Source organism: Eleginops maclovinus, chromosome 11, assembly GCF_036324505.1.
Source record: "Eleginops maclovinus isolate JMC-PN-2008 ecotype Puerto Natales chromosome 11, JC_Emac_rtc_rv5, whole genome shotgun sequence".
NCBI lineage: Eukaryota > Metazoa > Chordata > Actinopteri > Perciformes > Eleginopidae > Eleginops > Eleginops maclovinus.
Genome location: NC_086359.1, coordinates 20,857,986 through 20,883,080, shown reverse-complemented (window position 1 = coordinate 20,883,080; position 25,095 = coordinate 20,857,986). Strand labels below are relative to the sequence as shown.

Sequence of the window (25,095 nt, the reverse complement as noted above, 5' to 3'; positions counted from 1 at the left end):
GGTTAATCAAGTAATACCTTATGTTGTCAGTCATTACCAGCTGCAACTTTCACTTTAAGTGAAGCATGAATGGTTAGATATGATATGATTTTGTAAAGGGTAATTCTGCATTACAAGTACTTAAATGTTTGAGTTCTATTTCTTTGTACTTTTAAACTGTAGTATCGCTAATTTACTGCAGTAAAAGGTTTGAATACTACTTGTTGTTGAAGGTGTGAGGTAACAGAGTGATGAAGAGAGCAGTGAGTCACCTGTGCAGGCTGCGTCTGGTCCAGAAACTCCTCGAACCTCTGATAGTCCTCGTCAACAGGATCAGCACCAGATAGCCTCGCAGCTCGGGCCATGAAGTAGGGGGGGAGCTCTCCTATAGCTGTACCTGCACCCTGCTCTCACAAACACACACAGAAACACACACACAAGATCATTGCTCCTTGCTGCTCTGTCTTTCATAGTTCACTGTGTACAGTTGTATGGCATTGCTTCTGAATTCTGTTTTGGCGAAGCCGGCTTCTGTCCCAACATGCCAACAAAGCTGAAGTCAATTTAGCTTTAAGAAAGAAAAAGAGAGATGTTAGTTGTTAAGTACAGTGCATTTATGGTAATGCTGTGGCTGATTTTATTGCATACGTTGTATTTTTTTATATGCTATGTTTTAGAAATGCCACATGTGCCTAAATAATATGCTAATAAATATTATAACATTGTTAGATTGGTTCCTGTTGGGCTAATGAAACAAAGATATCAAAATCCACTATCCAAAGGAGCTTGCACTGCTTGGCGTCTGAAATTGTGCTATCAGATCACCTGATGGGAATAGAGCGGAAAAGATTTACGAGAACAAAAACCCCACAGATTATTACATGATTGTGGATATATAAAGCGTAGGCCACTTGAAGGTTGAAAACCAGATGGCACTTCTGAACAGCACATCAACGCTTCACCGCTCAGTTCCAATCTGCTCTGGACATGTGGAATGAAGTTTTTCTGGAAGATTTAAGAAGTGCTAACAAGTGCAGGGTGGAGGAGGGGCTGAAGGAACCAAGATATCAATATCTGACAGCCCAAGGGAGCTTGTAGATGTAAAGCGGTGGAGCCTGTGTGACTGAGGGGGGCTTAGTGGGGAGAAAGCGGAAGTGATTTGAGGGAAATAAATCCTCAGCACTTTGTCGGTTCACCAAGTTCATACCGCCAAAACATGAGGACGGGGGGAGTGAGGGGTGAAGGCTACAGACTTAATTAACACAATGAAAACAGCCGCCAAGAAATGCAGTGTTTTTTGGAGTTGCTCACAGCTCATTACTTTAATGTTTCCAGGCACAGGGGGAGAGTGAGGTTGAAAGGGGGTTGAGAGAAGATGCTAAGGATACAGTTAGTTTAAGTTACAGATGGATGATTCAAAGCACCGACACGTGCCTGACATCCTATGATGCAAAGAAATATAACTGAAGTTCAATTCTTTACAATGAATACACACAAAATCACAGCTTCAGTCTCTCTCCCAGAAGAACATAACTAAGTAATCACAGCCACATTACTTGAATGTAGCTGGATGGCTGAGCCAGAAGATGATTAGTGGGTAGTTAGCAACCATGGCAGCGACAACAAGCACAAACAATCGTTCTCAGGAGGCGGTGCTATCCAAAAACCTGGCTTTTTTTTTTTTTTTTTAAACTAAAAAAAAACTTGGCAGACTTGCATATTTAATCTGGACACCCTGTTCTCCTGTTAACACTGCCGTCTTTGATGAAATCTGCCAGCTTTTTCTCATAATAAAGACGTGCCCTAATCTCCCTGGCAGCTGCTCCATTCATTGCCTCTGTTTGTGAGCCTGCATATGCCTGTGTGTTTGTGTGTTTGTGGAGGGGGCACTGAAACGTCCACCTGCACAGCAATGGTGTTTGAAGTGGCTCACTTAAGGGAGCTGCCGTAGTGGACAGAAAGGTTTCAAGAGGAGATGGACAAAGAAACAAAGAGAAAGGAGAAAGTAAAAGGAGAGAGTAGGAGGAGGAGAAGAGGTAGTGGTGCTGGGGAGGGCAATGTCACATTTCTCATTAGCTTTGAATCCAGAAGATGGGAAACTGGCAGGAGGAGGAGGAACGTTTGCGTGGATGCTTTGAAACTGTGGATGCAACAGGTGTCTCAAACTGTAAAGCTCTCAAGCCTGGCTGGGGTTACAGGGGTGTGGTGGTGCCTGGCTGGGGATGATTCCAAGGGGATTGGGTGGCACCCAGGCCCACAGACTCCCATATCACACCTTAGATCATGGTAATGCTGCTGGTTTGGCTGCAGCTTGGCTCAGGGAATATTTCTTTTCAGTTTTGAAGCCAGAAAAACAAACAAATCAGGCATTAGGCTGCTAGATTTAAATAAAAATAAATCAAGGTGATTTTGGTAAATCATCTTTATTTAAGATAATTACTCTCATTTACAAACTTCAAAAACTGTTTAAAATGATAGGAAGGAAAATAATAGATAAAAACAAATTCTCATCCAAAAAAATTAACTATATTGTATAATATATATTTTCAATATATAAAATAGCAAAAATAATTTAGACTGAATTAAATTAGATCAAATATATTGAGGTCATCTTTCACCCTTACTGAGAACTCCTAAACATAAAATTCAACATTTAAAAAGTCAACTTTTTACGTGGTAAAAATCTAGCAAAAAATCACACAACGCTATTTGGAAAGCCCGGGGTGAGCTGGACTTATAACAAAAGACAACATAATGATTGTGAAACAGGGAGCGGCACAGTAATTGTGTCATCCAGATTTCTTCTCGGAATCCTTGGAAGCCAAAATCATAAAGGGAAATTAATATAGATTTATTGCCGGGCCCTTATCGAACATTTTATCAGGTACAGGTGTGGTGTGCCTGCACACACACAAAATGTAGATGTGTTAGGATCGATTGTCTCATACAGTGTTGGGCAAGTTACTTCCAAAATGTAATACAGTACAAATTACTTATTGTCTCTGAACTGTAATGCGTTACATTACTTTTTGTGTTACTTTGAGTTACTTTCACCAAAATAACCGCAAAAGTAGGGCTTTAAATGCTGAAATGTAGTTTATTGCAGCTCAATAATTAAAGCTATCTATCTGGCAGTTCATGCTGAAAATTAGGAAAATAGCTAGAAATTAAACTCAAGCTAAAAATTAAACTCATGCTCCATTTAAGGGGGCTGAATAATATGTGATACCGGTAACATGACGTCTCTGTGTGTCATTAATAACGTTAGTGGAGCCTCTGCACGGCCCTGTAACCTGCTGTATATGAACAAGTCTCTATTCAACGTTAGCTCACCTGGTCATTGGTGTGTTAACGGGGATTTGGCGGAAAAGCTTTCTAAAAGCCGGCGATTCCACAGAGGACAGAGGCTGCATATCTTCAACACTCCACCACGAGTCTCTGAACTTCTTGGGGTTCAAGCAGCAGACCCAGAGAAAGTTACCCTCTGTTTCTTTGGCCTGCGCGCTCTCCTGTCTTTCTCTTTTCTTTTCTCCGAGCCTGCAGCTCTCCATTGTGATCTGTTTCTGCAGCCCTCTTAACAATAGTAAGCAGGCTTACTGAGTCACTATTCTACCTGCACAATTGTTTCTCTGGTGTCGGAATGTCTCTCGATGTTTGTGAATTCTTAAAAACAAACCACATCATTTTGGGTTAACAAGTGTAACTGCGTTACTGAGAATTGTAACGGGTATTATATTACCCACATTTCAGAAGTAATGCGTTAATGCGTTACAGCAAAAAGTAATACATTACTGTCACTCCATTACTTTTGTAACGCGTTACACCCAACATTGGTCTCATATCATGACATGAATCCACCATTATGGTTAAAAGAAGAGCGTTATCTTATAAGAATACCATTTTTTAATATTAGTTTAATATTAAGGTTAGCATGCAAAGACAATTTTTGATGTTAGGGTAAGAAGATAGTAAACGAGTTTTGTAGAATTGTAGCACCACGGTTAGTTTGTGTGATAAAATGATTGTTAAATGTTTTGAAACGGCATGTGTATACGTGCAATTTGATACTTTGCATTTGTAAGTTTGTGTGTGTAAGTTAATGTATTACAAATGATAAGGAAGCATTGGGGCCAATTACAGTAGAGAGCAGGTTGTGTCTGGTTCCTGTAAACTCAAGGTATTGAAGAAGCAGCCGGGGGTCAGTATTTCCCTTTCACCTCAGCTCTTTGCACTTTATGCATAACAGGGAAACAGATAACAAAGAATGATAAAAGTCAAGTGTCAGTGACCAAGTTCTCTTTTCTCAGAGTTCAGCAGTTCTGCCTTTCTCATGAAAAAAGCAAACTGCCGGTAACAGGGGATATTAAAAGATACTGATGTTACAAAGAAGTCTATAATGTGACACATATCTGTTTTTGTGTTCATGTGTGTGTGTGTGTGTGTGTGTGTGTGTGTGTGTGTGTGTGTGTGTGTGTGTGTGTGTGTGTGTGTGTGTGTGTGTGTGTGTGTGTCATCTGCGAATCATTGATACATCACTGGAGATTGATTAGACATGGAGGTAGAAAGCTGTCACAAACACTGGCATTATGAAGTTTAGAATGTTGCCTTTCTTAATTTCCACTATGAAGTTGTGAAAGTGTCCCTGCACTTGTTCTGAAGAAAAGTGGTATACTGAAAATGTTTCATCTTACTCAGCAGCCACAAGGCTGGTTAGAGGTGTGAAACCACCGACACTAGTGGAAATCTCACGGTAAGCAGCTGGGGGTTTCCAAGCAAGTGAGTTATCAATGAATACATTTTAACCCATGCTGAACATTTGACTCATTTAAAGCTTGAGCATTTGTCAGTGGAAGTACTGCAAATAAACCGAACATGAATCATAAAGTCAATGACAGAGGTTTCTAAAGGGGCCCTATTATGATCATTTTCAGGTGTATATTAGTGTTTAGTGTCTCTACTGGGACATGTCTCCATGCTTTAATGTTCAAAAAGCTCTTTATTTTTCTCATACTGCCCTCATTTCACCCTGTCAGAAACCAGAGCCCAGTCTGCTCTGATTGGTTAGCTGGCCGGCTCTGTTGTGATTGGCCACTCGCTGAGAGATGTCCTACCCTTTAGCCTATCACTTACAATGTGTTGGGAGCGCTAGCCAATAGAAGAGCAAGTGTTAAATAGTGATGTCAATATGTTGGGTAGAAAACAAGGGAGTCTTATCGAGGCGTTTCAGGCATTAATGATCACATGCTCACCTTTATCTGCTATTCCAACACCACAGTTGCATGGTAAGTTAGTACACATTCACAATATGACATGTTTACCTAATTTGAAGTCCTTTGCATGTTTAGTTTGATGCAGCCCCTTCAATTTTGGCAGGTTTTATGTCTCTACCTCCTTCTAATGACACCTTATAAAAACCCACTGGATAAATTCAAACATGCATGGTGGTCAGTCAGAAAACGAGATTGTTTCTCTTATTGCATGAGAAACTGGCATTAAGAAGATATGAGGTTTTTCACCTGACAGCAACAATATTTCAAAGCACACACTCTGAACACTGGTCCCAGAAATGTTTACAAAAGCATTACTCTTTAGATTTGTGGCCTGCAGTGTCCAAAGCTAGCATGTAACATGCACTCACCCACATACAAGCTTCCAGGCGCACTTTGGAGAGGATGGTCCAGAGAGAGATGCTTCCCTGGATGGCAGCTGTCTCCACCAACCCTCCCTCCCCGGCGGCTTCCACGCCCACCTGCTGAGCAGCATCAAATCCTGCTGCTGGTGCACTCTGCTGGGGGCAGATAATTTGGTCTGGATAAGGCGGTTCGGGGAAATCCACCGAGCCACATTCATAGGCTGCCAAGGTCACGGATGCTATGTGTGGTCCCTGGGAGATAAAGACAGGCGGCGACAGAGAAAAAGAAAAAGGAGAGAAAATGAGAGGGAGGTGAGAGTGCACCTGTTGGATGTAGTTTTGAGTCATAGGAAGACCCCCTTTTGTTTTATCAAGTGGATAAAGTGACAGGAATGAGTCAAACACTGATTGTTAACGTGAAGGCAGTTATATGTAGGCCAGTATCTAGGCTCTGTCTCCTGAACAGCAGTGGGACTCTTCTTCTGAAGAAGTACAAACAAGCGTCACGAGTGAATGAGCCTTTACTTTTGTGGAGAAAAAAAACACAACTATGATTATGCAGATTCAAAGATAACAGGTGAAATGTTATCGGATTGTGAGTGGAGGGTACCGGATGGAAACAGTCAAAGATCGAAAACAGAGCTAGGGGGTGTACACACATCACACACACATTAATGTCTATACACACAGTCATTGAAGAAATTAACCGGAAAAATAGTAATAAGAATTGCAAGCTGAATAACAGGTTTCATACACCTACACACACCCACACACACCCACACACACACACACACACACAAACACACACACACACACACACACACACACACACACACACACACACACACAGGCAATAATTATCAGGAAAAGAGCGGCAAAAAAGAAAGCAGGTTGTAAATGCAGACTGATTTGTTGTAAGATTGTGAAATTAGCATACTTAAGGAGCCGCTCTTTATAAAAGAGCCTGGTCTGTTTTATATTTCTGACTCTTGTTTATTAACTTCCTTCAATAGGGCTTGAAATCAGAAAACAGGGGAATCAAAGGAAGGAAAAGAGGAGCATGTTGGATTTCTGAGGTGTGGTGTGTGGCGTTTATTGAGCTGCCAGCTTTCTGTTCCTATTCAAACCCTGAAACAAGTCCCAATATCCACAATGCCACTAAGTAAAGACTCCTGAGGCCACACACACACGCACACACAGCCTTACTGTATTATTATAAAACATACAAAATTCCTCATATAATAGTTGAATTGATGAAATAATTTAAGAGTTAATCACTAGGCTCTTATCTTTTTATTTTATATGTTCTTGTTTATATTTGCACTGTGGGACTGCCAGAAACGGTATTTCAATGTTCTGTATGTATAACACATGTGGACATTTTGACAATAAAGTGACTTGACATTGACTTTGATTATATCATTGAATTTAATTGTACCTATAAGAGCGAGTGCATTGGGATTTTTATGTATTCTCTTCATTCAGGAAAACAGAGATGTATTTTCTCCCCATGCAAACTTTTCTTAGAATTCTGAGAAATATTAATCTTGTTAATACAGGAAAACAGAACATCTTATGCAATGAAAACTTTCACAGAATTCTGAAATAACAATAGTTTTCTTTCAGAAAACCCGAGCAGTACTTTTCAAATGAAAACATCTTTATAATCTCGTGAATTAAGAAAATAGTGCTTTATGTTTGTATGTGAATGTGATACGCTTCCATACAAAGGTGGGCTAATGGTTTGCTAAACAGAAAAGGCCACAAAAAGTACAACAGGCACTTTCAAAACTATTATTTCCCCGTAGCATGAATCACTTATCAGACTTTAGAGCAGGGGTGGCCAACCAGTCAGTGACGAGAGCCAATCATTTTACTGTGTTACTGCAAAGAGCCACAGTGACTCAATCAGTAGGGGCTTGGACTGGGAATTGAAGGGTTGCCGGTTCAAGTCCCCAAACAGACTTGAAATATGGAAAGTGGACTGCTACTTGGAGAGGTCCCAGTTCACCTCCTGGGCCTTGCTGTGGTGCCTTTGATTAAGGCACCGGACACCTCCAATCCCCCCCTCCCCCATGCACCACTACTAGCTACTCACTAAACCACACACGGATGTGTATTTGTTCATTACGTGTTCGTTTTCATCCCTCTCATATCTGACCACAATGACAGCCGCCAGTAATATCAGGTAACAGGACGGATGCTGTGGAGATTAGCCTTCACAAACGCATTCTGTTCGCATTGAACAAGGTGACGTAGAACTGGTCTAGCTAGGCTAACTTTAACACAATTCACTGAGATTAGCTAGCAACCTAACAAGCTGATAAGCTGAAGCATGTTAATACACTTTATTTGGCTAAAATAATTTGACTTCAGCAACGTTAAAATTATACAGCATACAATGTTTTTGCCAGATTAGCTGCTACTAGACTTACCTCAAAACTTGTATCTGTAACGTATCCCGAAAATTGTCCAGAAGAACCACTCGCTGACGACTGAGCACTCCACTCCAAGAGGGACCGATGGGTAAAAACGCGCGCTGTGGTTTATCTTGCTTATGATTGGTCGGTGGTCGTGGAACGCGAGTCATTTGAACAAAGATTTTATTTATTGTGAAGATAGCAAACTTGTTTCTTGCTCATTATACAGTCCTTTATACAGTCTATGGTTGGTCGGTCAGTCGTCGGTCAGCCCCCCCCCCTAAAAAAAAACTCTTCGGATCTACACGATTCACGTCAATGACATATTTTGAGTTGAAAACGGCGAATTTCGCCGAAAGGTGACTAGTTTGCAGGTATGTACAATAATTGACACACAAACACAAACACTCAAAGACACACGCTCCCATAGACACACACAAATAAATGAAGTGCATTTATTTCATTCTCTTCACATGATTACTATCTCAACTTTTACCTAACCCTCTGACTGGCAGAGGTGCACTTTCTCTCTTATTTATTTCTTTACCGCGATTCTTGCCGGAGGTTAGTGGTCCCAAAGAGAAGAACCAAGCGGTGTAAAAAACGCTTTATCGATATATCTTTTACCGATATTGCACAAATGAACAAATCTTAGGAGCGTCACACAGATGTCTATTTATTTACTTAGGAATTTTGAAGGCCCATGTTTGTACTAGTGGTCTTCTTTTTAAAGGTTTTTCAATGTTTTTAGATTTGATGGACCAGGGTGTACTTGTATTGTACTTGTATTAGAGATGTGTCTGTTGTCTGTGTTTGTTTTTGGAGAGTGTCAGGATGGATGCCTTGTTTTTTTATCTGCAAAATAAAATCTAACTACGGGTAAAAATAAAGAACCTGAACCTGATTCAGCAATTTGGGAGTCCTTCTGTGTCAGTGGACAGCTTTCCATGAGCAGGCCTTCTCACACACATCTACAACTGCAAAGTGTTACCGTTTTGATTTTACAACTTTATATAGAGCTATTACGGTTTTATCTGAATGATATCTGCCATTCAGAAGCAGCTCTCTCCCTTCACTGTCACATCGCTATTGCCGTAAAGCCCGCCTCCGGTACTGCAGGATCTGCATTCTGATTGGCTTAAGCAATTCTGTGTCGCAAACTCTGTATAACGATTGGCTTGGAACTATTGTGTCGTTAACCTTTTGTGAATTTGGATAGATATGAGCAAAAAAACCACACACACAATTAAAATTCAATATGAAATGAGGAGCCGCATGAGACTGGCCAAAGAGCCGCATGTGGCTCGAGAGCCGCGGGTTGGCCACCCCTGCTTTAGAGGAACAAGGAAACTATTTGTACAAATGGCCATTGGACATTTTACACTGATTCATCATTATGACATGTTGAGGTCTGAGTGAATCATGATGTTGATTAAGTTCATCACGTAACAGGATCCAGTCAGGAGAGAGGAGGCCATATCACTTTGCAAGTACAATGAACAATGATCTGGATGGATAAATAAATGCGAGAGATTAAAAAACACTAATGTGATCCCAGCAAATAAAGGCAGGTCCATGTATGTAGGCGGCCCTGCGTACTCTGTCCTTCTATGTGTTTACACTCATGCAAATGTTTGTGAAGAAAGGGTGCTCCCTGTGACGCACATGGGCAGTTTGGAATTACACAATGTACCAAATCCACCAAAGCAATCTGGCAAACCCGGGGCGTGGATGAAGCTTCCGGAGCTGCTTGGGACAAAGCAGGACATGACAGGACAGGACACAGCAATGTTTTAATGTCAATGAAAAGACAAGACAAGACTTTCCTTTCTTTTCTTATTATTTCAGACTGATTCCATATTTAACGTACAAGTTCAGAACTTACAGTAGGCAATGACTTTAGAAGAAAGAGATACGTTTCCATTGGCACAGAAAGCAGGCAGTCGTTTTTACAGTAATAAAAAATTAAAACACTGCCAGGAAGAGAAAACACACATGTTCCCACACTTGTTTCCCTACAAAAGCAGAAGACAAATGGAAAACTCTTAGGTGACCCAGAAGGATCACTCACAAAACTCCCAGGACTGACCCAGACAGACTGGATACTCCCCAGCCTCACATCCTCCCCACTGGAGAGTTCACACTGCCCTGACACCCACACACACTTCATGCAAGCACACACACGACCACACAGACTCTATTTCTCTTGCTCACACTTTCTAGCTCTATCTCAGGTGATGTGTTAAGCAAACATTCGCAGACAGCCTGCCAACAGAGAGTGTCTCGTGCCTCCGAGTACCTGCTCTCTGTGTCTGATGCTGTATCACTGCTTCTCACCTTACACAAAACCCCAGTCCTCTCATGCTGTCAAGGTGACTCACAATTAATGTGCAGCCCAGCCCACAACCTCCAGTCAGCGGCCCTGGCTCATTTTGTTTCTGACTTGATGAGACACAGGCACACAAAGACACATTTCATCTCCTGAAAGACACAGATGATGAATCATCTTTAAAAATGTTTCTCTGACAGAAACCACTGTTCCATCTTTCTTTGCCATGAACAAATCTTAACGAGGGTTCCTGTGTTTATGCTGATTCACCTCTTAACTGTGTTTACTTTGAGATCAAATGTGGATGATGCCTCCAAAATACACATCAGTACGGACAGAGTCACAAAATTCGTCTATCTGACCCTATGGGATCCACAATGGAGGCCAAATTGCTGGCATTCCTGTGGCAGCCTGCAGAATCCAACGCCTGGCATCCAAAACGAGAGGGATCCCCACTCCTGCGTATGAGTACATCCGCATACAGACTCCGAGGAGACACACACAGTTTAGGTTTGGTAATAAAGTCTGTGTGTGAACATAGGACCTCCTGTAGTTTGATTCTCCTTCAAAATTGCACCCTGATATTTAAAGGTTTTTTTTTTCTCCAGTAAGAGTAACTTGCAACTTCTTTTTTAATAAGCTCAGAGTTAAATTGTACTTTTATGTGACATAAATTTAAAAAAAATTGGTACCCTATGACAGGAAAACGTCAAACACCAACATGAAGGCCTTTTTGGGAACCAACATAAAGACGCAAACAAATTAAAACCATCAGGAGAGCAATAGTTATTTCAATGGTATAGTTAAAATGATGTTCAGAACATTGAGTTAAATTACCCCCCGCCCACCCAAAGTACTTTCGATGTGTAGTGAATTGTTCCTTTTATCCATGGCATGGCAGTTGCTTAAGCACATAAACGGAAAGGAGGTTCCTCTCAGTGGCAAAGCACCAACAACAGTGTGCCCACTGACAGAGGAAGTGAAAGCTGGTTGGTCAATAGCTGCTTCTGAAATTAGCTACAAACACGGCTCAGGTCTCAATTCTACCCCGCTCTCTGGTCCCAAAGAACCAGTGCAATTGTTTTGCATTCATAGATTTAGTTGCGTCAATACGGTCATCGCAGTAGCATCAGATTTAGAGGACCAGAAGAACACTTGAACTGTGCTCTTAAGGGCCAAATCTCTCTAAATACACATATTCAGCCTTCATATTTATTGTGTTGTGCGAGCATCCATATTGCAGTATTTACTTTTACCTAAATCATATATCATTACAGAAATATGAAATGACCAATGAAAAGCACTGCCTACAGTCTTTTTTATTGGGCATATACGGTGGTATGTGTATAATATGATCAACTTTCTGATACATTTATGAAACTATAAATATAACGTTATTGTCTACCGGCTGACCCCGAGACCTCAACGCCGCCACCACCGTTTCCAGGCAACCGTAGTGTACAGAGCTCCAACAAAAGCCGAACATGAGAGCAGGCGGGGTGGTCTGGTAGAGTCACAAAAAAAAAAAAAGAAGCATGACCAACTTTCTCAGGGTTTGTCTAAACAGAGGCGTGCGCCCTCATACCAAAATGCAGATTTTCCCTGTAAAATGTTAAAGTAAAGCCAGAAGAAAATATTTATGTTTGCCAGAAACGGTATAATAACTCCAAAAATATGAAAATCGTGTCCAATAGAGCATCAGACAGCAGAGACAGCTTTGTTTTTACTGAGCTCCGAATAAATAGGGGATTGAAATCGGTTCTATGGAGAACATTTCTATACAGCTTGTGCATGTAGGAGACTTTTACATTTTAAATTATAACTAGAGGCAATAGAGTGTATGCAATCAAAATGAAATGTTATCACACACCACATCAAATTTTGAAAAAACATTACATTACCATTTGGATTCAGAAGCACTCGGCTTTTAGATTGAAAGTGTGATCTTAAATAAAACAATAATATTTTACAAGCCTGTGACTTGTAACTTGTCATTTTATTATGTTTAAATAAAGTGTATTAAATCCAATCAAATCCCCTTTAGTATTTGTAATCATGAGACCTGGACGGTGCAGCCCATAATCACCCCTGCCACTGTTGATGGGATAGACTGCGCTTGTTATTTTATAGCGGCAAATGTAGTTGCTTCTGAATCCCCAAACCAAGCTTTAATGGGTTACCATAAACTGACCGGTTCTCTGCGACCACGACCACAGGACGGTCCAGTCATTAACAAGTCGCTGTGGTTGTCAAGGGCCATTTAAGCACATTAGACACGGTACCGCTAACATAACCTGTTAACCGCTTCTTACGGTGGGAGACGGCTGGAGGCAAAGCAGGACAAACATTAGAGGTTAGTTCGTTATAGAAAAGCCCTGGTCAGGATCTCCGAGGGAGGTAAGAGGACCCTGGACTGAGGCCAGTGATGGAGCAGAGACAGAAAAGGGGGGGGGGGGGGTAAAAGTGGGTGGTAAGCAACCACACACACACACACACACACACACACACACACACACACACACACACACACACACACACACACACACACACACACACACACACACACACACACACACACACACACACACACACACACACACTTGACTAGAAGCTGGAGGTTTGGGGGGCCAGTGATTTATCCCTGTGGTTTTACCATATGACTTAATGTTCAGAAACCTCACCCCGTCTAGCAGACAGTCACACTCTGACCCCCCACCAAGCGTGGACCTTGCACTCCAACAGATAACACTTTGAATCCAAACTGCTTGAAAGTGATATCATACTTAATGTACAATCGAACATTTGATAACATCATTGTATATAAGCTAAATATAAATATTGATATATGACGTTTTCATAACCAGTTAATGTAATTATTTGCTAACCGTATCTGGAGAAAGAAACAAACTCTTATAATTATCGTTATGGTAATATATACTATTTAAAAGTATATTCACAAGTGACTTCACCAAGAAGACTAGCTCGCTTTCATGGTAGGAAAGTGAACAAAAAAGAGCTTGACTAACAAATGCAGTAATCATGTCAGTGTCTGTATTAATTTTGTATTTCATGATTACCTTATTTAAAAATGTTTGTCATTGTTTCGCTGTTTTTATTCTACAGCGAGGTTTATTGGGGGTAATAACTGGTGATTGTTCCATGCCTACCTGAGGGTGTGTGATGACGTGACATGTGAGAAGCACTGAGTGACTTTTATGGTGAAACTTCATTACAAACCTATAATTCCAATAAAATGAACACCTGCAGTCTGCCAACAGCACACTGGTTTGGTTTGGTTTGGTTTGGTTTGGTTTGGTTTGGCTTAACCTGGCGGGCGTGTTGGTGCTTCTCTAGACTCGATACTGACCCACAAGGTGCTCTTGGTGAGCTGTGGGTGTGTTTTTGAACAATTGGTTATTGTAGTTATTATTGGTATACTCCTGGGCCTCTAGAAGAAGACAGACATATGCTTGCCTCGGATGGCTGGCGCGCCCCCCCCTGGTATTCATCTTTGAAAGAGTTGAAAATGAGTAAGTCAAAAGACGATTGGTCAACCTCATGAGGATTTAGTATACTGATTAAATTCACTGTTAACTTTACTCATCTATTCTTTTTAAATTCAGAGATGAAGGCATTTGTGCTTTTTTTACATCTTTTTGCGTGAGGAAGTAATATCCCTTTTCATGGTATATCATAACCCAATGTGAGAATTTCCCCACACAAGCAGCTGCAGATCCATGACTTACGAGTGTAAAATTGCCAACCATCTTATCTTTATGGTACGTTAGTAATACTGCCTGTTCAGTAGTGAGAGGATCAAATCCAGGCGATAAAGTTCTGACACACTATCTAGATGTAGTTAAAAATGAATGGCTTCAAATCGAATTTAAGAGGTGTTGCCGTTAGAGCAAGAGATCCGTTACTGCCAGCCCGTGGTGAGTCAGGAGTAGCTTTTCAAAGAACTGCTGAACATGATCCTGATGTGTCACTCATGATCCGGGCAACATGCGTGCGTGGTATCAATTCACACACTACGGTGAACAGAGGAGCAATTATTCTATGTTGAGTCATGTTTGTCACAGAAAGCATGTACGATTAAGTCAAGGAAATTCTGAATCAATTAAATGTTATATAAACAGTCCACACCCATTAGAGTATTTACAACACTTTCAAAAGAGCCGACCAGGAGCATTATTAGCTCTGAGCACAGAAACAGCTCTCTTATCAACATTATCAGGTGACTGTAAAAAGAAATACCACAACACTTGTGAGAAATGTAAATTGTACTCCAGGGCATACGAGTAGTAGGACCATGTTAGTCACAGATAAAACAAAGCAGCCAGGTTACTGTCTCTGAGGTGCACCATTGTTTGCTTCTGGTTAAATGCCACACATTGGTCAGGTGAGTAAGGAGCAGTGTCTCTCACATACACACACTTGTCCTTTGTCTGGTATCATGACATGCTTTGTCTGACTTTCCCTCACCCACATGTTCTTGTCAGACTGTGAATGTGTGGGCAGACTGCTTCTAACGGCCAGAGGCTGGAAGCAACTAAGTTTAGCCCTTACTTCCCTCAATTTACTTGCTAGCCTTAGTTATTTTACTACTTTACAAATAATGGCTGCAACATGAAAAAAAACAGTTTTTAACAAGAACAGTTTTTGTGTGTTCATTTACAAAAAAATGACTACAACTATATTGATTGTAATTTTTTATGACACGAATAGTAATGGTTCCAGCTACTCAAATAAGAAGACCGACTGTATTGAAATGATTTTAAAATAATAATACGGTTAATTTTGGGACAGTTGTTTGGGAAAAAAAGTGATATGTCACTTTTTTGGCTTTGGGTAAAATTGTGATGACATGTCTCACTATTTTCAGAATTATTAACAAACTAAACTAACCAATCATTTGATAAATGGGGGGAAAAAATGTGTAGATTAATCCATAACAAAAACTATCATAAGGTAATATTTCAGAAATGAGCTCCACCATAACCAACTACAACAGCAAAACCCTGCTTTCATATTAATGCACAAGACACAATAAAATAATGTAATAGATAGCAGTCATAGGGACATTTTCCTGATTGCACTATAATACTTTCTTAAGAAACATTTGAAACAAAGGACTTTTACTTGTAACAGTACTTTTACAGTTGGGCATTATTTATGTTACTCAGTTAAAGGATGTGAATACTTCCTCCACCGCCTATAACGGCATATGAGCGGAGCATTTCACGGATGTGTGTGGAAGCTTCACTCTCCGACCTGCTCTGCGCTCACAGCGATAGTTGGGGCTAATTAAAGCTCCTGGTAATTGCCAACAGTCAAAATGTAATTTTAGGGGGTTTGTAGGGGAAACTCTGTATATTCTACACAACCCACCTCTGCAACCTGTAATTTAGCAATCCTAAAAGAAACTGGATATAGAAAACGACAGAATGTGCCTTTATTTAGATGAGCCACTGGATCATTTTTTTGAAAGACAAGACACTGTAAATCATGACTCTCAAACACGGTGCTAGACTTTTTGTTATCCCAAAAGATGGCCCAAGTCTCTGCTGAAAACCATGCTTCTAGAAAGACCCAACATGTACACATCTGACTCAGAAAAAAAGAGTACCCTAGTTTCTATTATATAAACAGCAACATGCGCAGCTTCAATTCTGACTTTAATTCTGTGCTGCTGTTGATTTAAGCACAACAATTTTCATGCTGCCCATAATGACTTAATGGCAACATCCATTACCGAGAGTAATTTAATGGTGGATGACTCAGATGAGCTCTCTTCTAAAATATTTGCAGCATTCCCAAGCTTTCAATCGTCACACTCATTGCTAACCCCTTCTCAGTTAAAAGAGGATTAATAGAGGGCAGTGACACTTCTTGTCACTAGAAAAATAATACTTAAAAAAGCTAAGTGGGGTGAAAAAGAGAGTCCCATTCGTGGTTGTAATTGTTCTAATTAGAATGGCAGACACACAGGTGCAGGACTCTCAGTGAGCACATGTGTGTACCGGCCCTCGCCTCCACAGCCCCTGATGAAATGAGATCTCTCCTGCTCCTGCATGATTTTATTGTTTTCATGGTCTGTATTATAAGCACCCACCCACAACCTCCTCCCTCAGAGCAGCTGGATAAAATACACTTGATGGTGTGCCAAGAAGTGTGCTTTTTTCCTTCAACACGCTTGAGCTGCAGTGTTTTATGTTTCTCCAATAACCAGTCTGATCTCCCGCAGTCTCAGCGGGATGCGAGCACAGAGAGGAGACGGGGACAGCCATCACCCCCGTCACTGAACATTGAGCTGCCACTTCTGCTCCGGCTTCATTGACTGGAATTGTTCCGGTTACTGGCTTTGCACCCCCCTCTGTTGGTGGCTCTAGAGTACTCTCTTTATATGAGGTTCACTTTGTTTCCAACAAAACACATATTAGCAGTAAAAGATTGTCATATCAATTTCACAGAGATTAAACAGAGACCTAGCGAGTAGCAGCGGCCAGTTCAATGACGTCAACACTGTGAGCAGAGAAAGATGTGACCACACATTTACTGTCAAAGTTAGCTCAAATCAAGTATTTAGGTCTGATCATGCAACATGGAACATGACAACAACAGGGAAGGTAGAAGAGAGTCATATGACAACACAAGAGTCACATGCTATGTCATGTGACAAAGCACTACAGAGAACCTTGTAAGTTATTAGACCTTACGAAGAGGTAGCAAAAACTAACGAGATGTAATGTTATTATAACAACTGGAGGAGAGTGAAACATAGTTTTATGGTTCACTCTGCGCTTCAAAGTCTGATATATTGCAAAACTTTATCCATGTATAATTTCAATTTCCCAGTGAGACATTATATTCTGCTATAGCCTTTCTGGGAACACAATATTGAAACTTGGTATCAATATTGTGAACAACATGGTAAACACATTTGTGTATGAATATTGTACAATGATACACATTTTCAATAAGTCAGCAATAATTGTTACGGTTTATAGGATTTTCATTTCAAAACCACTGGCACCCTCTACTGACTGTTGATAGCAATCAGATGGGTCATACACGAACGGGAAGCTAGGGCTGTGCATCTTCACTGGTCTCACGATTCGATTACGATTATCCTGTCAACGATTCGATTCGATATCTCGATGCATCCGCAATTTTCTATATTACCGCACATGAACTATATGAACTATTTAAAAAGTGCTTCAGAAATCAATAACATAAATGTGTTAACAAATCAAAACCAAAATAAATCAATTGTATAGGTCTAGCCTCCCTAAGTGTGAAAGTGTTCTATCCTCAAAAAACAAACTAATACTTCTGCAGTTTAGCTGCAGCTTCTAGTAACTGTCTTCAACTCAGACGGACACAAATGTCCTTAATGTGGCATCACAAACATGACTTTAGTCTGAACCCAGCAGACAACAGGAGTATTTACAACAGCATACTGAAACAAAAACACTGCATATGAGTGCACACTTACATTCTCTCTCTGACTGTTACATAAATCCCATGAATTTATGAGATCAAGTTAGACTCATCATCAATCAGAAATCAACATTTGTTGAAGTGAATAATAAGGGTTTTTCTTGTTGCTGTTTTCAATCACTTTTTAAGTATTTATAATTTGAATCCAGCAATATTGTAATAGTCTGAAAGCCAAGACTTTAAAAACACCCTGTCACGGACCCTGCCGTGTTACTATGGTTACTATCAACATGTCACTTATTATTTTCAGGGGGGGGGGACTGAGAGGAGACCGTAATCGCGGAGGTTTTCCTCCTGCCTTCACAACTTTACTCAAGTATTTATCGTCTGAAGATCTCGAGAAGACGTTCATACTCTGCAATCCAACAGTTGGTTAAATCCACCAAAAACCTGACATGACGGTAACGCAAGTTTAAAAAAAACCATAACTCCATGTTTGTCTCTGAGCCGCAGCGACACGGACTGATTCAGAGCGGGTCATTCTGCCTGTTGATTCTGGGACTGTGTTGCTTTTGTTGGTGGATAAAGCAGACTGCTCCGCGTTTGGTCTCGCTGTGCCGCTGTCACTTCTGTGGCAGCATAGAGCAATAATGATTTCAATCAACTATTGTTTATTTTCTGGATTATTCTATAAAGTAAGAAAATATAAAACAATGTCTATTACACTTTCCCAGGCGACAGATCACAAAAAAGCCAGATAACCACATACTGTTAAGATTTGAGAAGCAGGAACCAGAGAACTGTAGCTAGTTTTACTTAAAACAACTGTTGCCGTTACTCTACTGCAAGTCAAGTGATTGTTGACTGATGTTTTAGCGTTGGTCTTCCAAAGTGAAACTACAATGAAAGTGTTTCACCAAATTGTAAACGGGATAAGAAGCTGTGCAATAAAAGCTTATTGTGGCACTTCTCCCTTAAACTGGTGTATATTGTTTACAGATAAACTGTGGTGGTGTTCTTTCCAAATGTTGACATGGGAGCAAATCTAAATCCAAAGATTTCATTTAAAGCATATTATTAAGTCTTAGAGACAGGAAGGAAAACCGTGTTAGTCTTTTAAGTTAGCGGTGACCTCGTACTAAGTGTTCGGATATTCTTTGACCCAGTTACAACAACTGACCCCTTTACCTCCAAAAAGAACTGCATGTCTGCTGGTACTTGACACTGTTCATTACACTCACCACAGATAATCTTAAAAAGAATCCAAAAAAAGAATACACCATCAGCACCATCAACTCTACAAAATGATTCTCACTCCTCTAAGCTTCTAGAGAAAACAAGATGTATTATAAGAATTCTCTGAGGTCGTGTGTGTTCCCTGTTGGTGGTTTAACTTCAGAGTTGAAGAGAGGAATCAGATATTACATCAGGCAGGGATCTTTGTATAACAGCTATGGCATTGTTTACTGATAAAAAAGGCCAATATTGGGCCTCACTTTTTTCTATAGAATGAATATCAGCAAATTAGACATTCATCTGCAAAGAATATACAATCGTCGCTGACCACATACCAGTGTGGACAATTTTGACTGCTGTCCACAGATAAATGCTCTGTAATTCTATTAATTCCTGTAAGGTTCCCATTTGTAGAGCAATCTCATGGGGTTAATGAAGTTTAGAGGCATTTCAACCCACAAGTGGCACATATAGTGGGAAACACAGAATGCTTAAAAGTGAGATTATTCATATTTAGATTAATAATATATATTCTTTAAACGGCCTAATTTGAATATATTAGCAGAAAGATCATTTATAAGCAGAGCAAATAAAAAAATATCTGTACCAGTATGGGCCTTAAAAGAAAAGATAACAGTTCAGCTCTATAAAATATGCACAACAGCAGCTCCAGCAAGGAGCACCAAGTTCTGTCATGAACTCAGTGACACGGCAACCTGCAGTAGCAGCCTTGCTCACTAGATGGTGACATTGTACATAAAAATCCTTCTGAGAAAGTGAACTGGGCCAGGGAGAGTAGCAAAAAACTCTCAAATTACATTTGGGAGCAATAGAATTTGGCTTTTAAAAACAGCAGTGTGGAGGACACAAACTTCAAAGTTTCCAGTTCAGCTCCCCAGGGCAAGGGTATGAAAGTGTCACAGTGGACTCTCGGCTGACAGATGGACAGAGAGGGCATGCAGATGTTCAGGGACCCGTATCTGATCATCCATAGAGACCCAACACCTCCCCTCTCTAGAAATGGAGCAAAACCACTCAGAGGCAGAGTTTTGGGGTAACAACAGTACGAGAGAGGAAAGGGGGGAGTAAAAGGGGGCTCTTAGCAAAGGAAAGACATAGAAAGAGAGTACAAGTAACATGAGGGAGTGTAAGAGAAAGTAAGAGTGAGCAACGCAGTGGGGAGCAGAAAGAACCCAGAGAAGGGGAGGGAGTGTGTTTTTATCCTTGTGTGCACTCAGTCAGAGGGGTCAGTGAGTACGATTGTTCCTAGACTGCCTGTCAAAACAGTGCGGCTACCACAGCGTCTATTCATCTCCGCCCCTCTTTGAAATGCATGCACTAACAAACCTATACGAACTCACGTATGCATGTGCAAATGCATAAGGAGCCTCCAAAAGCTTTTAATAATGCTCTTGCTAAAGCCTTAGCAACAACCTAACTACAGCATCAACACACAGGTCTTTTCAGAACTGCGTCATTGCACCAACACCATCAGCAACTGTGTTTGTGTTCATCTCTGTCATAAACATGCACAGGCAAGTGAATAACTGCACTGTGAAAGTGGCATACAACTTGTTGTGGAGTCAGAATTTTTTTTTTTCTTACCAGGTAGAGAAGGAAGGTGTGAAGGCCGGTGCCAAGACCCACCGAGGACAGGATGCCCAGGCCGACCCAGTAGGCGCACCACAGCGTTCTTTTCTCCATGTAGAGCACATACTGCAGAGGCCAGAAAGAGGGACGGTCAACCACATGGCAGAGACACATGCACAGAATGAGGAAAACAAGAAGGGGGGGGGGGGGAGAGGAGGGGAAGAGACAGAGTGAAAGAAGGTAGGAGAGTGAAAGTGTGCAAAACACAGGGCACTTAAAAGGGTGGGTGAGGGCAAGTGAGTGGTAGAGAAAGAGAGGGAGAGAGTGAGAAAGAGACCTTTAGAGACAAAGATTGTTGTTGAGTTTGGAGGACACAGCCAAAGGGTAGGAGTGTTCAGCACTGACAGAAGAACAGAACCATTATTCTTATTGGTGGAAGACAGCTCTTACACAACTATAATGTAAGGCAAGCCAGGATTCAATCTATCAGCATGTTCCTCTTTTTCCTGTTGATCCACGACTATCACTCAATCCATCACTCCGTTTACACCTCCTCCCTTGAGCGTAGGCAGGTCATTTTTAGGAGGAAGCATGGAGTGAGTTGATTACGGGAAGAAGTGAGGGGACTGAGGGGTGGAGGGGGTCGGGGGGTGTGGGAGGCTCTGACCGAAGACTGCATTCCCCAGGAAACCCAGCAAAACAAAAACACCACATACTGCATGTCTCCCCTTGCTGGAAAGTGCAGTGCCAGCCTTGGGCAATTATTACGTGAAGTTATTGAGAACTGATTGCGCAACTTCCGAGTATCTACGTAAAACTAGGGAAAAAAAACGTTTTATGGCATTGGGTTTCAAAATACTTCAGCACATTTCAGGAAAGGAAACCAAAAAGCGGGAAAAAAAGGGGAAGGGTTCTAGTCAGATCTACAGCAGAGTCTGATGTGGTTCTCAGTCACACCTACTGTTATATGCCCTGGAGATAAGAGATTAGCAGCTACCACTGTGCTTCCTGAGAAGTTAAAAATTAAACTAACTTGATGTGTGCACACAGACACACAGTTGCTAAAAATTATGTTTATTCAGCAGTACATATCCCAATATTAGAGTCAAAAATTGCATTATAACCTGACTTAACCTGTCACTATGGACAACCTACGAAATAGTAAATGACTGCATGCAAGCCTTGGTGCTGCATGAGTGTGTTGTTAAAGGAAACTTTAACAAGGTAAAGAAGGAAGCATACAACTAACCCTTCAATCGATAGTCACCAACTCGGATCATGAGGTACAGGCACCCTACCCTGAGTGTATATAATTCAGTGTTATGTTAGTAAAAAAGGTAGGAAACTGTTAGCTGCACACAAGGCAAGAAACAACATTTGATCCAATATAGCCTCCCTTTAAAAACTTAGCATTTAAGATTCATGTCAGCTTAACTTTTTTATTATTGAGTCACCTTCTGGTGTGTTCCTTCAATACTGTAGGCAACAAAGAGGAGGATAAGCAGGATCAGCAGTCCAAACAGAGTCTGTCTTTGCTTCCAGAGCCTGGGTGAGGAGAGAATGGTGGAAAATGAAGGATGCAAAGGAGGCAGAGATGATTTGGTGCACAAAAAGGGAAGAAAGATGTTGAGCAGGGAAGACACAGTTTAAGGGCAGATGAAGTAGATGAGGAATCATTCACGCAAATATGAGGCAGAATTAGTGAAAGAAAAGGTATCATTTGAGGAAAAACATCTGTGGGGAATGAACCATTACAACAATAGTTTACACAAACAGGAGTTGCATGTTTTCAGTAGGATAGTATTCGAGTTGGTAAAACACATAGACGCTATGGGTCAAAGGCTCCCCCTTGTGGCAACTGAAAATTGTGATTTTAGTGGTTGTATAATATTAAACATTATAATTTATAATAAAAACAAATCCTTAGTTTGTGATGTTATTTATAATTATTATAACAGTTTGAGGTTAATGGCTAGTTATTAAGATGTTAATTGAGCTTGGCTTTATTGAAATCACTCCAACGGGTAGTGAAAACTGCCCAACGGATCATCAGCACCCATTTACCCACCATTAATAGCATTTACCTCAAACGCTGTCTAGGCAAATCCAAAAACATCATCAACGATGCCTCCCACTCCAACAACAGACTGTTCACCCTCCTCCCATCTGGCAGGCGTTACAGAAACCTCCGTTCCCGTACCTCCAGGCACAGGAAGAGCTTCTTCCCCGAGGCTGTGACTCTGCTGAACTCCTCTCCGTCACTCACTAGCATCATTGCACTCATCTGCACTGATTAATGTACTTTATGGACATCTAACTTGCACTATTTTATTCCTATACATACTTTTTCATAATATTTGCACATTCAATGCTCCCTGTACTGTCAGTAATTATAATATACACCTTATATTTATTTATGTATATATATATAGCACATTTTGCACTTCTGGTTCGATACTAACCTTATTTCATTGGCTTGTACCTTTACTTTGCACAATGACGATACAGTTTAATCTAATCAACAACAAAAAAAGCCACTGAATATTAATTACTATTATTACGTGTATACAATGTGTATGAGGCATGTGTATTAAACAATTAATAACAATACTTAACAACGTATGGTTGATACAGTGGTACAATAAAAATAAAGACACGTATTAATCAGACGCGGTACATAACTTTAAGAAAGTAAGCTCACTACGCAGTTACCTGTTGTGCAACAATTCAAGGCATAGCATGTAGCTAGCAGTGACACGAAGCAACGTAAGATGTAACATTTACATTTACAGCTACATTAATTGAGTAACTCAAAGTTACACGTTGTATGTAGTTGTGTTTTCCATTTTCATGCTATTAACCTATTTACATTTAGGTAAGAATTTAAATAAAGCTGCTAACTAGCCGGCTAATGCTAGCAGTGTGACACTGATGTTTGTTGTTATGTAAGCTAACACTACATTTGACCGTTATTTGTTTTAGCTGAAGGCTGCCTCGGGTCAAGGAAATTGTCGTTATCAAGCTAGCTAGATAGGTTTGCTTACAGGCAGTCTGGATATCGAAAATAAGTGTTCGTGACCATTTATTAACCTACCGGGGAGTTGTGGTCGACATGAACGAAATGAACGCGCGAACCCGGGGTCCCCATACCACGCCCCCTGACTCAGTCGGTCCAGGTGAGATTTCTGGTGAAGTTTAGCAAAGATAGCATTTCTTCCTGTCTCGCATGAACTTATGACTTTGAGGCTTCACTGAGAACCAATTAAACAAAGATAATTCAGTAAATGTTGCACTTATGTTGTCTCCACAAAAAACTCTGTTCAGGGGGGGATATCGACTGTTTACTGGAATATGTGTATTTGGCTTTGTCAATCAGTACGATGTTTCATCTTTAAACTGGTCTCTAATGGACAGCACCAATTGTATTAGACTTTTGTGCATGGTTACAGCCTCTTACATACCAACATCCCAATCCTCCCTTTGTCCCCACTTACAGAATCTGAGGACTCCCTTATATGCAATAAATTACAAACCACTTCGACATTTAGGATACACTTCTCTGTGTGCTCGTAATATGTTCGCATGTACCCCCTGCAGCAGCTTAACACCATGTGTTTTGAGTGTTGGTGAACAGCAGCGTCTCTCAGTCAGAACACTGCTCAAGGTGCTTGCGGCTTACCACATCCTCTTGTAGTTTAGAAAATAAACACGTTGTCCTCACACACTTAACCACAGAGGCCTCCCTGAGCGTACACTCTGACCTTCTTCTAGGCCCCGTGTGTCAACAGAGATTACTTGGAATGTAAAAAACATGTTGTGCAGCTAGGGGAATTTTTCATAACAGCAAACTCTGATGCTGTCTGTTCTGATGCTGGCTTTTGTTGGCGAGGTGGCTTCAGGTAGTGAGAGGAAAACACTTTGCCAGGTCTTTAACAACATGAGGAGTAATGAAAGAAGCAAATAATATATAATACAGATCTTTGTGCTGTATTATGTAGTAGGTTCTGCGAGGAATCTGACTGAAGTCTAAACAATGAGGGAGAAAGGCCTTTTGGGTTGAGAACACAGATATTGAAGGTACCCTCCTGTTTGGTTATAAATATGTACTTTTGTGTTCGTGAGGGAAACAGTTTGCTTTTATTTGTTGTGTCCCCTTACGGCCTGCAGCAAACAAGCAACACCAGCATCACTACAAATAAAACTAACAGCAACAAAAGTTATTATTTTAAATATGCTTTTTCAGTTCAATCGGTATTATCCTTTTTTCAGTTTCTCTCTTAATTGATTTTGTATAAACATTAGATTCACACTTTAATTAACCATATAAGTACATTTAGTCAGGTTCTGTACTAAAAGGACAATTTAATTAATATATATTATTCTGGAATGGGCCATTCTGCTGAATGAGTATTGTATGCTTACATAGTACATTTTGATGCTAATATTTTTTTATTTTTAGTTAAGTA

General features: G+C 40.6%; 1 protein-coding gene across 1 annotated transcript in view; it reads right to left on the bottom strand.

The window, feature by feature from the left end:
• The window catches only part of LOC134872027 (vacuole membrane protein 1-like), a 58,161-nt gene that overhangs the window by 31,458 nt on the left and 1,608 nt on the right, over window positions 1-25,095 (bottom strand). Inside the window, exons 4-7 of the mRNA XM_063895097.1 lie at window positions 22,084-22,174; window positions 20,645-20,755; window positions 5,618-5,863; window positions 252-383 (exon numbers count right to left, since the gene is read on the bottom strand). Of these exons, the coding sequence (XP_063751167.1) occupies window positions 252-383; window positions 5,618-5,863; window positions 20,645-20,755; window positions 22,084-22,174 (580 nt within the window). The remainder of the gene's footprint in view (window positions 1-251; window positions 384-5,617; window positions 5,864-20,644; window positions 20,756-22,083; window positions 22,175-25,095) is intronic.